Source organism: Cucurbita pepo, chromosome LG17 (assembly GCF_002806865.2).
Source record: "Cucurbita pepo subsp. pepo cultivar mu-cu-16 chromosome LG17, ASM280686v2, whole genome shotgun sequence".
NCBI classification, from domain to species: domain Eukaryota; kingdom Viridiplantae; phylum Streptophyta; class Magnoliopsida; order Cucurbitales; family Cucurbitaceae; genus Cucurbita; species Cucurbita pepo.
The window spans coordinates 5,434,381-5,447,607 of record NC_036654.1 but is presented as its reverse complement, the minus strand read 5'-3'; the positions used below and the strand labels follow the sequence as shown (position 1 = coordinate 5,447,607).

Here is a 13,227-nt window from a genome sequence, read left to right as displayed (position 1 = left end):
AAAAAAAAAAAAAAAAATGAGGAATGTATTGGTTTGTAGTGTTTCAAAGGGAAGATTAAAGGGAATGTCCAATGTCGTGTTTGGTAGAGAAACAATACAAAATTTACATCAGGGTTTGGCTGGATGTACTCAATTTTTACAATCAAAGACGGTCCCTTTTTTAAAAAACCATTATTATTGTTGTTATTATTATTACGGTGGAATGTTCGATTATACCAATAAATCAGATGATCAAATTTTCGACGTTTTGTTGTTATTATTATTACGGTGGAATGTTCGATTATACCAATAAATCAGATGATCAAATTTTCGACGTTTAAATAAACTAATAATAAAGGACTAGTTGCTCTAATCGACGTTTAAATAAACTAATAATAAGGGACTAGTTCAAACTAATAATAAGGGACTAGTTCTCTAATGGCTCAGATCTAGCTCATATTGTTCTCTTTGTACTTTTTCTCTCATATTGTTCTCTTTGTACTTTTTCTCTTTCCCCAGATTTAAAACGCGTTGGTTTTCACACCCTTGTAATTATAAATGGTGTTTTGTTTGGACTTTTTCTCCTCTTTGTACTTTTTCTCTTTCCCCAGATTTAAAAGGCGTTGGTTTTCACACCCTTGTAATTATAAATGGTGTTTTGTTTGGACTTTTTCTCTTTCCCCAAACTTTAAAATGTGTTGGTTTTCACACCCTTATAATTATATAATTATAAATGGTGTTTTGTTCTCCTCCCCAACTAAGGGCATCACAAGTTACTGTAACAATAATTTTTTAAATGAATAAATCATCATTTTAATTCTTTTCTCGTTTAGAATGTTCACCAGTCATGTTACTAATATTTTTATGTTCTCAAGGTGGAATTAGTTATAATTTTTATAATATTGAATGAAAGTTCAGAAGAAAGTTTAAAAATAACAATATTTACTAGCGGTAAACTTGTGAGAATTGTAAGATCGTGAGATTGTGAGGTTCCACATCCATCAACCGGTTCCACATTCATCGGTTAGCGAGAGGAGAGAGGAACAAAATATTTATTATAAAGGTGTGAAAACCTCCCAAATTATAGCTGACAATACGTATCCGGTAAGCTCAGGCTTGAGCTTGAGTTGTTACATTTATATTGTTAGCCATAAATTATACACTCAGGAGGGAAATAAAATAAAATATCCTCAATTTTAATTAAAAATAACGATGGGATGCTTTTGACTAAAAATTCTCCTAAACAAAGTTGCATTTTCTTTATTTATTTAATATTATATTTGCATAGGTACAAATTTTTATTAACAGTTTTTAAATATTAGGATTCAAAAAGCATAACAAAATTGAGGGAATATAAATAAAAACTTCAAATAATATTAAATATTAAGCATTCATAAGTTAATGAGTATAATTCCAAAATATTAACCAAACACACCACTAATCAACTATAAATATTACAATTAAAATATCATTTTATTATTATTATATTTACCAACTCAACTCCATATATTTTCAAATATCTAATTTCACTTATGTAACTTCAAAATAACTTTAAATTAATTTATACCCTTACCTTCAATTTTGTATATTAAAATTATTAAATAATAATAATAACAATAATTTATAAAAACTATCGATGGAAACTATTTAAAAAACAAAAATTTAAAATACAAAAATTTAAATTGAATATTTGAAAAAGAAAATATTATTGGAAAAAAAAAAAGTAAATAAAACGTTGGACGAGAGTAAAACTCGCTGAAAACAGTTAAAATCATTTTTAACCAATAAATAATAATAATAATAATAATAATAATAATAAAAGCCCTAAATTAGCATCCTGATGAACCTATAAATTCCCCCGATCGGCGTCGTTCTTCATCAGGCAATAATCCAACGATCTAAGGCTTCTTCGGTTCGATCTCTCTCTCTCTCTCATCTCAATTTGAAGTGAGTTTTCCTGCCGAAGAAAGCACCCAGCCAGTTCATCCTAATCCGCCATGGAAATGAAGAAGATCGCCTGCGCCGCCCTCTTCGCCGCCGCTACTGTCACTGCAGTCGTGGCCTCCGATGAGTCTCTCTCTCCCGCCGCCGCTCCAGGGCCGAGCAGCGCCGCCTCCGCCACTCTTCCCGCCCTTGGATCGCTCGTCGGCGCCTCGCTTGTTTCCTTCGTCGCCTTCTACTTCAACTGAATTTCTTTTATTTTCTTTTTAATTTATTTTATCGATTTCCATGGACGTGTGATGCGAGGCAAAGTTGAAAAATAAAAAAGAATTTTGATTCATTGTTATATTACAATTTTGCCCTTATATTTTAATTGCTTGATTAAATAAAATACGATTAAAATATTAAATTCATTAAATATTTTTATATTGGTATTTGTTTAATAAATACATTTATTTTTTGAATTGCTTCCTTGTCATACAAGTTACAATATATAAAAAATATAATTATTTTTTATTAAAATTAATTAATTTATGAATATATTGATAATATGAAAAAATAAATAATTATAATTCTCACTGATTTTTACTATATTTATTAGGAAAAAACAAATTAAAAATAAGATACAGGTGATAATTAATATATATATATATATTTAAAGTGAGATTTTTTTTAATCTTTTATTTATATTTTATTGTTAATTTTAGCAAAAAGTAGTCTTAAAATGTTCATAATATCACTAATTTCAAAACAATTTAAATTTAATTATTGCAATAATTATTATTAAATAAAATATATACTTTATAATTTATTTTAACAAATATGATATATATATTTTTTATTTGTTGCCATTTTAAATGCTTATTTAAATATGGGTGAAATTTAATAAAATTTAAAAGTTTTGGACGTTTTTTACAAAATAAAAAGAAATAAAAAATATTTTTTTCCAAATAAAAAAATAAAAATTAAATGAACCGAATTTTGGATTAAAAAAGCGGAAAAATAAATTTATAAAAGGAAAGTGGTTTTAAAAAGGCATCATTCCTTCAAATTCAAATTTCACTATTTAAATTTAAAAAAACAAAAACATCACTTTCCACGTGTCGACCATAGAAGAAGTATTACACGTAACAAAGAGTAGAATCGTAACACGTAAGCCCCAGTCTCCAAACTTTCTGTTGAGATCCTCTACAACCAGAACCACGAGAACTCGCCACTACCTTCATTCTCATTGGTCAATTCCACGCTCCTTTTCTGACTTTTCCTCTTCGCTCCACTCAACACTCCACGTGTAGGCCACAACCAGCCCCTTGATTATTCGTACTGTTTTATTTATTTATTTATTATTTATTTTGTTGGCCCACACCGGACCCTGAATTTCTCTATAAATCGGAAATTCTATTGTAAGGGATTCACCTTCGAAACCCCGCTTCCTTTCTGATCGTTGTAGGGTTAGTTTCTTCAATTTCTTCTTCACTAATTTGTTTTTTGCTTACTTTGTTCCTCGATTGCGAGTTTTTGTTCTCTGATTTACTGTTGTTCTTCTGTTTTCCCCTTTTGTTCTTGTTGATTTTCAGTGGGGAGAGGGGGAGCGAAGAATCGTAAGTCCGCTTGAAAATTTTATGGCCTTTTTTCTATAATCATCGATACACAGCGGTCGTATAGAGCTTTCCCTCCTACACTCAACAACGAACAGGTTAGAGCTTAGAATTTAAGGCTTCGTTTCGTTTCTAGGAATTGATTTGATTGTTTCTGGAGAAAACGATTATGTTTTTGAAATCGTAGATGACGTTTTCTTGTGGTTAGGTTAATCACCCTGCTATGTGAGGGGGATTGTTAATCAAACTTGTGGATGGAAGTAATCACGATTGCTTTTCTGAAGTTTTTAGACTAGGTTTTTTCATGTATGATTTTGTCTTGTTGAGGAACCGTACTTTTTTTATCATGTTCTTTTGCTAATTAATCCCTCTTCCTTGAACAAGGTTTTCTTAGCCTGGAATTTTGGTTTTAACCCCATTAGATTGGAGTTTTGTTACAGAACATAATTAAGGTGTATGAGTTGGACCTGGCACTGGCAAGTATACTTTGTAAAAGAATTTCGAGCTAGTTTGTTTCTCTTAGTTTTTACCTTAGGGCCCCAACTTCGTGGAATGGTTCAGGACTTCTTGTTTTGGATTTTCTCATCTCATGAGAGCTTAGTTGAACTTCAAAGTGGAAGGGCAATCGATATTTCATTAGGGACAGAGATAAATTGCAATGATTATGCTTGGTTAATTCATTGACTACAGAACATTTGTGTAAAAGCCTTATTGTCCGCTATGGCCGGTTATCTATCGTTATTAGTGTCACGATTTTATGTTAAGGAGAGGTTTCTACACCCTTATAAGGAATGCTTCATTCCCACGTGAGTTCTCACAATTTCACACCCTTGAATGCTTCGTTTTTTCTCTTCCAATCGATGGGATCTCACAATTTGGGTGAGTGGAGGGAGGGAATTAGAGATGTAAACCATAGAAGACTATTGTGAGGTCCATTCTGATCTATGTTTCTGTAAGGTCCAAGGCTTATCATTGTTAGATGAACACGACTCTCCACAATGGTATGATATTGTCTACTTTGAGCATAAGCTCTCATGGCTTTGCTTTGGGCTTCTCCAAAAGGCCTCATACCAATGGAGTTAATATTCCTCACTTATAACCCATGATCATTCCCTGACGAGGCTTGGCTCCTTTTCTTTTTGGAGTTATTTGTTCGATATTTGAGGATTTACCAATCTGTTGGCACGACTAAGTTTAGGGCATTGCTTTGATACCATGTTAGACGAACACGACCCTCCACAATGGTATGATATTGTCTACCTTGAGCATAAGCTCTCATGGTTTTGCTTTGGGCTTCTCTAAAAGGCCTCATACCAATGGAGTTAGTATTCATAGTCATGCCCTAAACTTAGTCGATGTGGGACTTCCATCATCCAACAATCATGTTCTTGTTTCTCATGTGGACGTGGGATAGTTTCATTACCGATGGACCCATCAATAATCCTGATTTGCTTGAATATTTCATCCAGTCTTTAGTGTCTATAATCAAATCAATAGCCATGGCTTGCTTGGAAATCTGAACTTGGTGTGTGTATTCATATTTATGAGCTGATAGATCATATTTTATATACAGGAAAGGTGAAGAATGGAGCATCATAAAGAGACAGGATGCCAAGCTCCTCCAGAAGCTCCCAAACTCTGTGCAAACAACTGTGGGTTTTTTGGAAGTGCTGCAACCATGAACCTATGTTCAAAATGCCACAAAGACGTCATCATGAAGCAAGAACAGGTCAAGCTTGCAGCATCCTCTATCGGAAGCATTGTGAATGGTGGACCAAATGACCATGGGAAGAAGGCTGCTGTTGTCACTTCTCCAACCAAGCTAGAAATCGAACCAGCTGTATCATCCATCATTCCAACACAACCATCTTGGACCTCTCCAAATGCAAGCAGCAGCACCAACATAGAGAAGGTAAAAGCGAGCCCAAACAGGTGCAGCAGCTGCAGGAAACGCATCGGACTAACCGGGTTCAACTGTCGATGTGGAAGCCTCTTCTGTGCAGTTCATCGCTACTCCGACAAACACGACTGCACGTTTGATTATCAAGCTGTCGGTCGGGAGGCAATCGCAAAAGCCAACCCCGTGGTGAAGGCTGAAAAGCTGGACAAGATCTAAAGAGGGAAGAACACCATGGATCCAACAGTGGCCGAGTTGATGTTTTTTTTTGTGAAAAGGGGGTTGTGGGCGAAGGCTTGTGAGAGACAACAACATGTTTGCTACTTAAGAGCATAATCTGTGGGGTGATGATCCGATCGGGGGCTGTGATTGTAGGTTTTGTTTGGCTGTTTGTGGGGTTGAGCCAAATTGTTGTTAAATGGACTGAAAAATTATCAAAATCCTAAATTTTATGTTTTTTTTATTATATATATATATATATATATATATATTGAAAAAAGATTAATTAGTTACCAAATAAGGTGATTAATTATCTTTAAATTAAATTTATTTAAATGAGATAATTAATTCTACACTTAATTCATTTAATTAAGCTAATTAACTCATTAGCCTGAATGGGTAAGAAAAAGGAATTTTATTCAATAAATTTCAGAAAATAATTAAATAAGGAAATATTTAAAAAAATAATAATAATTGGCAATTGTAAATTGTCCGGTTACATAATGACGAAGAAGGACACGTCACCAGCCGATTAAGAACAGAGCAAAACGAGGGAGGGTATAAAGGGAAATAAGGAAAAGAAGAGGGCTATTTTGGTAAAGTAGGTGAAAAATGTTCAATACGCGTCTCTATGAGGCCCGTAGGACATCGTCCTTACCGACCTTTCAATCCCTTCATATTCTTTATTTCCCCGTTTCTCTCTCATCCTCTCTAATAAACCCAACCTCTTCAATCAAATCTTCTCGTTCTTATCATCACGCTCTCTGAATCTCTCAGGATTTTTTTTTGTTGTTGTTGAGGATCCGATCGGGAGATATGGCGCAGAGGACTGAGAAGGAGGAGACGGAGTTCAAAGTACCGGAGACGATCACGCTCTGCGTCAACAACTGCGGTCTGACCGGGAATCCGGCGACGAATAATATGTGTCAGAAGTGCTTTAATGCTGCTACGGCGGCGTCGGCGACGGCGTCCATGGCTATGAAATTTTCCGGTGAGATAAGTCCAAGATCTACTACGTCTCGCTCGCCGGAGAAATTTCGGTTCGTTGCTGAGTCGAGGAGGATTACCACGGCGGCTGATCGTCCGAAGCCTGACGAATCGGCTAAGCGAGTGGTGAATCGGTGCTCCGGATGTAGAAAACGCGTCGGATTAACCGGATTTAGGTGCAGATGCGGCGATTTGTTCTGTGCGGAGCACCGTTATTCAGATCGCCACGATTGTAGCTTCGATTACAAGTCCGCTGGTCGTGAGGCGATCGCGAGGGAGAATCCAGTGGTGAAAGCGGCGAAGATCGTGAGAGTTTAATCCGTAGATTGATTTGTTTAAAAAAAAAAAAACGAAAGAAGAATCGAAAGATAATGAAATTTGTGAAATCTCTGGGCTCATTGTTTAAATTTCCCTTTGGAGTTTATCGAGGATCAAATCCTCAGAATATCCTCTCGATCTTTACGAGAGAGAAGCATGAGAGATCGAGAAAAATCCTTGATGAAGAAGATGATGATCGTTGTGTTTTCTCAGATAATTATGTTCCTATTTCATTTTTTCTTTTTTCTTTTTGGTTTGTTCTTAGAAATAAAAAAGAAGAGAAGATTATCGTGGCCTGTGAAGATGATGATGGTGGTGTTCATGTTCTTCGTTATAATTATTATTATTATATTTTTTTGGGCTTGATAATTCCAATGGCATGTGATGTAAATTCGACAAATTCTCGGGGTTTCATTGGCATTTCAAAAATTCAAAGTTTCTAGCACCGGCAAAAAAATGTCGCTATGTATTTATTTATTATTCCATTTCCATTTAAATTTCTTAATAATATTATTTAAAAAATATATCAGATCGGCGATTAAATCGGGATGGGGACATTTGCGTAACCCACTTCCCTTTTGATTTATACGAGAATCTTTAAAATAATTATTAAATTAACAAAACAATTTTCCGCTACTAAAATAAATTCGGTAATTTTCAATTATGCCATTTTATTATGTCTGATAAAGAACGAAATATTTTTTAAAAAAATTACAAAAGATGAAAATGACAACCTAATCTATAACTTAGGATGGGCCCGACATGTCAGTTCTGGACAAGTTAGATGGACCCCACTTGTAAATAACCAATCACAAGCTGCCACATCATTTTGTTATTTTAAATCTCTATTTAATTTTATTTTCTATCATTTTGTTAGCAAATTCAATATAAGAATTTAAAATAATATTTTAAGTTAATATTATCAGCAAAATAATTATTTTAGAAAAATTTAAAAAATAGACAATTCAATGAATTATTGCACCCGAACCGAAATAATAATGGATTCCAGTTATTTAATTATTCCACAAAATTAATATAATTAAATTAATTAAAGCTGGGCATGGCAGTCCAATAATTTTCATTATTTCTAGGTTCGATATTATTTATATTTTCTGTTGGTTACCAATCATTGTCACATTTTGTACTTTTTCTTTCCACTAAATTAATTAATTTTTTTTTTCTGGAAAAATCTAATTATTTGTTTTTCCCTTTTTACCCTTTATCACCATGTGTAATTGCAATATGTTAAAGGACCTTTTTGACTTTTCAAGAATTAAAAATGTAAATCTTCTTAAAAATTTAAACAAAATATTATAAAATGTAAATTCCAATCACATCGAGTAATTTTTTTTTTTTTTTTTTTTTGCTCGATGTGATTAAAAGAAATTAGATTTTGACCCCCGAAACTTTATAAATTTGTTTTGGGGTTTTAGTTCTCGAACTTAAGATAATATATAAATCTAACAAAGGTATGAAAACGACTTGAGGTAATTACATTTCCGTCTTGTCAAATAAGCCCTAAAAGAGTTTCGGTGAAAGGACCATGGATAGGTTGGTTGGGAAGATGATACGTTTCATGTTTTTTTTTTTTAGTTATATTTTAATTCGAAATCGCTTTCGTTTTGATAGCATGTTGATTGAGATTGAAGTTGACGGGTATTTTGGCTTCTTCTTCATTTTGCTTTTCCACCCGCCTCCGCAACGGACAAAAATAGAAAGAAAAAAAAAAAAAAACTAGAGAAGGTTATGTCATCCCGAGAGAGCGTATATCTCTCGAAGTGTTTGGATAAGTGAATCGTTTGAAGTTCTTGAAGTTTTTGGAGTTTATTTATTAAACAAATTTGTAAAATATATAATAACGGTAGTTCATACATTGAATCTCCTTACTCTAATATAAACAAAAAATTAACTCGATGGTTATGGTAAATTTAATCTTATGTCAATACTATGGATACGATATTTTTTTTCTTATCGTATATGCTATCGTCACTTTACTCTTGGTTCCATTTTAAAGTTTTTTTCGTACAAATGAAAATGTTGTTTCTTATATATTGTGATATTGTTCCTTCTTAGCTCGTGTGGAATTTCGTCAAACTCTCGATAAGTATTATCGGGGTGTCCAACGACATGCTATTTGGTCCTGTAGCTTTGTTTATTTGATTATCTTTAATGGGGCATACGGGTCTAGAGTATAAACTTAGAAGATCGACAAGGATCAAGAAGCTGAATGAATCTCATGTATTCAAAAGGCGACTATGAAGACACAATGACACTTTCGTAGTCTTGTGTAGGGTGTACATGGTCCGAGTTGGATTGTGTTGAAGATTTTTTTTTTACCAAACCCAAAAGTTCAGGTGGGTTGGATGAGTAACCTAACCCAACCCAAAACTTTTCACAAACCCAACCCAACCCTCTATTTTAGGGTTGGGTTCAGGTTGGGGTGTTAATATATTTTTTTTTTAATTTATGATTATTTACATTAAAAAAAAAAAAACCCATTAATAACTAAGGATTCTTAATATTGTTTATATATTTTTATTTGTATCGGGTCGCTCGGTTCAATCTGAGGGTTTTGTCCCACGAACCCGAAACTGAATCGATTCAATTCGGGTTGAGAAAAATGAACCCAACCCTACCCGAAATACTAATCAAACCCAACACAACCCTTATTATTCGGTAAGGGTTGGTCTGAGTTGTCGGGCTGAATTACATCCCTAGTCTTTGCTTCTCTAGAAGGCGAAAATGGAAGAGCCAGGCCCATTTGAAGAAGCTAAGAGCTAAATTCAAGTCGGGATGTATGTATGTATGTATGTATGTATGTATGTATGTATGTATGTATATATATATATGATGGAATGCTCGACGGGCCCAATAGAAAAAAAATAGGTTTTGGGCCGAGGGGTCTACCGTAACGATGATAAATCATCGCGTGGGATAAAACCCCAGCTTCCCCGCCAAGCTTTTTGAACGAAATTCACAATTTCCGCCATGAAACTCCCATTTCTGATCTGCGAGGTTTATCATCGGCCGCTGTACAAGCTCTGCTCCAAACTTCATTCCTCTTAGGTCGAAGTGAGATCTCAAAAGGTATCTCTTCCATTTTCCTTTCCAGTACTGTCAGTTTATTTCTCGACGTTTTTGCATTTTCGTATATTCTCCGTTCATTCTCATCTTCCCCGATTACTGTTCAATCGACTCAATGTATTACCAATCCACCATGAAGTTCGAATTATCTTGCTGCATTTTAGTTGCCAGCCGTTCTATATGAAATCCTGTTTTTCCACTCTTATCATTTCGAACTCTAATATGCATGCGCATTGTTCTTTCGAGTTGTTCTGCAGAGGAATTCTTCGTTTGTACTTTCGTCTTTCCTGTTTGGATCGTGCGATTTTTCTTTAATTTTTCCATGTTTTTATTATCGCCATTAGTAATTACTGTTTTAATTAAATGAAATTTATAAAATAAGCCGAACTTTGCAGAATGTTGAGCTTGCTGCGGTTTGAATGCTTACAAGCATGTAGTTTATGCTACGATTTCTAATCTCTATGTTACGAACACCACTGCCTAAACGTGTTTAGCATAACAGACCAAGTTGAGTTTCCGCTACTAATAGCCGAAATAGAAGCGGGATTTGACATATAATTACGAAACCTAGGACAATCTTCATCAAAATAAGCGAAAATTCGGTGGCATAATGTATGGGGTGTTTAGGGATTCATCAGTTTTATGGGAAACTTTTACCTTGGTCAATATAGTTATGTTTTTCCTCTTGCAATGCGGATTTTATCGTAAGTTTCTTTGTTCTTATTATTGTTTTCTTCAATAATTGAGACGGTTTTCAATATTTTCCCCCTTTTTTATTTTATGTTGTTTCAGATATGGAGGCTGACCAAGATCACCCTCTTAAACTTGGGGGGTCCTCTGTTGAAGGCGATGATCTAAAGTACATCTCTGGGCTTAGCACTATTCTGGTTGCAACTATCCAGGAAACAAAAGACAGGATATCCCAAATAGAATATATCTTCTGCAGCCAGCTCTTTCCCAGTTTTCAAACCAAGTCTAAAAGCTTGCAAAAAGTATATTCTGAGGCTAGGAAATATGCAGAGGATGCATGGAAAGAGAAAGAAACCAATCTTCTGTTCCAAATAGAAAAACTTAAGCGGGAAAATCAGCATGTCATTGAAGAGAATCAGTCTTTGAGACTTGAGAAAGACAAGCCATTTAAGGAGCAAGAAGAAAGGATGGATTTACTGCGAACCAAACTACTGGATGAACAACTCAAAGTTGAGGAACTGTCACAGCAACTGAAACAGAAATCAAGAGAAATAGACGAGGGAATTGAATTGCAGCAGAAATTACTTGAAATGGTACGGTCAAAAACTTCTCTGATAATGAGTAAGGAACAAAAGTTGAAAGAGCATGAAGACGAATCAAACGCATTGCGCTCCAAATTGACTAGCCTAGAGATAAAGTTTCATGAGCTCCAAAAGAAGCTTAATGAGAAAACAGATGAAGTATCTAAGGTTAAAAGGTTGGAAGAGAACTTGTTCAAAAAAATTGAATCACAAGCTTCAGAAATCATGAATATTGAGCAGACGAATAGTGATCAGCAAAAAGAGAAAAAAATACTTATGAACAAGTTAGAAAAATTGCAGGAGAATGTCGATGGCCTACAGAAGGAACTTTTGAAGAAAACTGAAGAAATTGAAGGAGGAAGGAAACTGCAAACCAAGTTGAATGGTTCTCTGGAGAAAATCAATGACCTTAAGTCGATTTCGAGGGTAAAGAATGAGGAAATGGAAGGAAATGAATCATATGAAAGTTTACGCCAACAGATTGAGTTAAAATCCTGCGAGTTACTGGCTGAAAAGAAGGCAAAGAAAGGCGTTGTTGATGCATACAAAAGGCTCAAATCACAATATAACTTCCTTTGCAAAAAATATGGCCTTAATAGCGATAATATGCTGCTAAAAAACAGAAGAGAAAGTGAAACTGATTCAATGACTGATCATAATCAAGGCCTTGCTTCTTCACCAGGTACACGCCCTTTCTTTATATTATAAACACAATTCTGTTTTGTCAAACGCTGTCATCCATATCCCATGTCTTATTAATTGTGTATTGATTGGAGCAGTCGATCCTGATGCGGAAACTGAAGAACCTTCTATGGGTGTCTCTGATACATGCCACTTGAAGAAAGCGATAAGCGTGCACAATAATATAGAGGGAAAAAAGGGAGTGGAGTCAAATCAGGCCTCAAACCCCCGTTGCCCTCCTAAATCTCCCAGTTTTCCAAGTGGCTCAAAACGTAGCCCCAATGTAAAATCTGCACCAGTAGCTTCCAAAAGACCAGCATCTTACTGGAGAGATACTAGAACTCATCATCAAGCACAGGCAGGACCTGACCCACATGATGATTTTCTTGATACTCCATTAGAGAACATCAGAGAGACCTTAAACAAGCCTGTAAAGGACAGAGTTAATGATCTTCCTCTTCCTGAGGTGGCTGTCAAAGACATCAACATGGATGGGTCAGACGACGAGACACAGGATATGAATGCTGGTAATCCACCAGAAAATCAGCAGATGCCAGCAGTTTCAGTGAATGGCAATAGAGGAGGCTTTAAGTTTGTGGAGCCAGTGAGAAAGAAAACTGACAGGCAAAATTTAAAAGGAATGGAATGCAAGCAATGCAAGAAGTTTTATGATGCGGTTCTTCCGGATGATGGCAATGAAGAAACTAATGGTGATGATAAGCGTGGTTTACGATGTGAACATCATGATGGGGTCTCGAGGCATCGGTATAGGTACGCTCCTCCCATGACTCCTGAAGGATTTTGGAACATTGGATTTGAATCTGAAATGTAATTGTAGTGTAGGATACTGAAATTGCCCAGTATACTCATTGTTTGATCCTTAATAATTGTCGAGTATACTTATTTGATACTTAATAATTAAGAAGATTTGTAACTGCCAAACTCACTCCTAGTAGATATTGTCCAATTTGGTCTTTCCTTTTTGGTTTTTAAAACACATCTGCCGGGGAGAGATTTCCGATTTCCACACCCTTTCCAATTTCCACACTCTTATAAATAATGTTCTGTTCCCTCTCTAACTGACGTGGGATCTCACAATCCACCCTTCTTCGAGGCCCAGTGTCCTCGTTGATCTCTCTGGATCTCACAATCCACCCTCCTTTGAGGCCCAAGGTCTAGAGTCCTCGTTGATCCCTCTCTAACCGATGTGGGATCTCATAATCCACCCTCCTTCGAGGTCCAGTGTCCTCGC

The 13,227-nt window shown here is 35.3% G+C and overlaps 3 protein-coding genes across 4 annotated transcripts; all 3 read left to right on the top strand.

Moving 5' to 3' along the window:
* The first annotated feature begins 3,279 nt into the window (after positions 1-3,279).
* LOC111778553 (zinc finger A20 and AN1 domain-containing stress-associated protein 8-like) lies at positions 3,280-5,877 on the top strand. 2 transcript variants are annotated; one of them, XM_023658454.1, is made up of 3 exons: positions 3,280-3,371; positions 3,498-3,616; positions 5,092-5,877. In XM_023658454.1, exon 3 carries the CDS (start codon positions 5,104-5,106, stop codon positions 5,632-5,634), a length of 531 nt encoding a protein of 176 aa, XP_023514222.1. In that variant the 5' UTR covers positions 3,280-3,371; positions 3,498-3,616; positions 5,092-5,103; the 3' UTR covers positions 5,635-5,877. The 2 variants fall into 2 exon arrangements, with proteins under 2 accessions (XP_023514222.1, XP_023514223.1); XM_023658455.1 differs by lacking the exon at positions 3,498-3,616 and having other exon boundaries at positions 3,310-3,371.
* Positions 5,878-6,288: 411 nt separating this feature from the next.
* On the top strand, positions 6,289-7,235 carry LOC111778554 (zinc finger A20 and AN1 domain-containing stress-associated protein 5-like). The gene has a single exon (XM_023658456.1). It carries the CDS (start codon positions 6,451-6,453, stop codon positions 6,937-6,939), a length of 489 nt encoding a protein of 162 aa, XP_023514224.1. The 5' UTR covers positions 6,289-6,450; the 3' UTR covers positions 6,940-7,235.
* A 2,667-nt stretch (positions 7,236-9,902) lies between these two features.
* On the top strand, positions 9,903-12,933 carry LOC111778549 (protein gamma response 1). The gene is made up of 3 exons (XM_023658445.1): positions 9,903-10,026; positions 10,816-11,976; positions 12,074-12,933. Exons 2-3 carry the CDS (start codon positions 10,818-10,820, stop codon positions 12,805-12,807), a joined length of 1,893 nt encoding a protein of 630 aa, XP_023514213.1. The 5' UTR covers positions 9,903-10,026; positions 10,816-10,817; the 3' UTR covers positions 12,808-12,933.
* Positions 12,934-13,227: the final 294 nt, after the last annotated feature.

What these genes read in the sequence shown, in the direction of transcription:
- LOC111778549 (XM_023658445.1), top strand. Translation starts at nt 10,818, where the DNA reads ATGGAGGCTGACCAAGATCACCCTCTTAAACTTGGGGGGTCCTCTGTT. An exon ending in AGGCCTTGCTTCTTCACCAG is followed by an intron (nt 11,977 to 12,073) that starts GTACACGCCCTT and finishes TGATTGGAGCAG; the next exon opens with TCGATCCTGATGCGGAAACT.
- LOC111778553 (XM_023658454.1), top strand. Translation starts at nt 5,104, where the DNA reads ATGGAGCATCATAAAGAGACAGGATGCCAAGCTCCTCCAGAAGCTCCC.
- LOC111778554 (XM_023658456.1), top strand. Translation starts at nt 6,451, where the DNA reads ATGGCGCAGAGGACTGAGAAGGAGGAGACGGAGTTCAAAGTACCGGAG.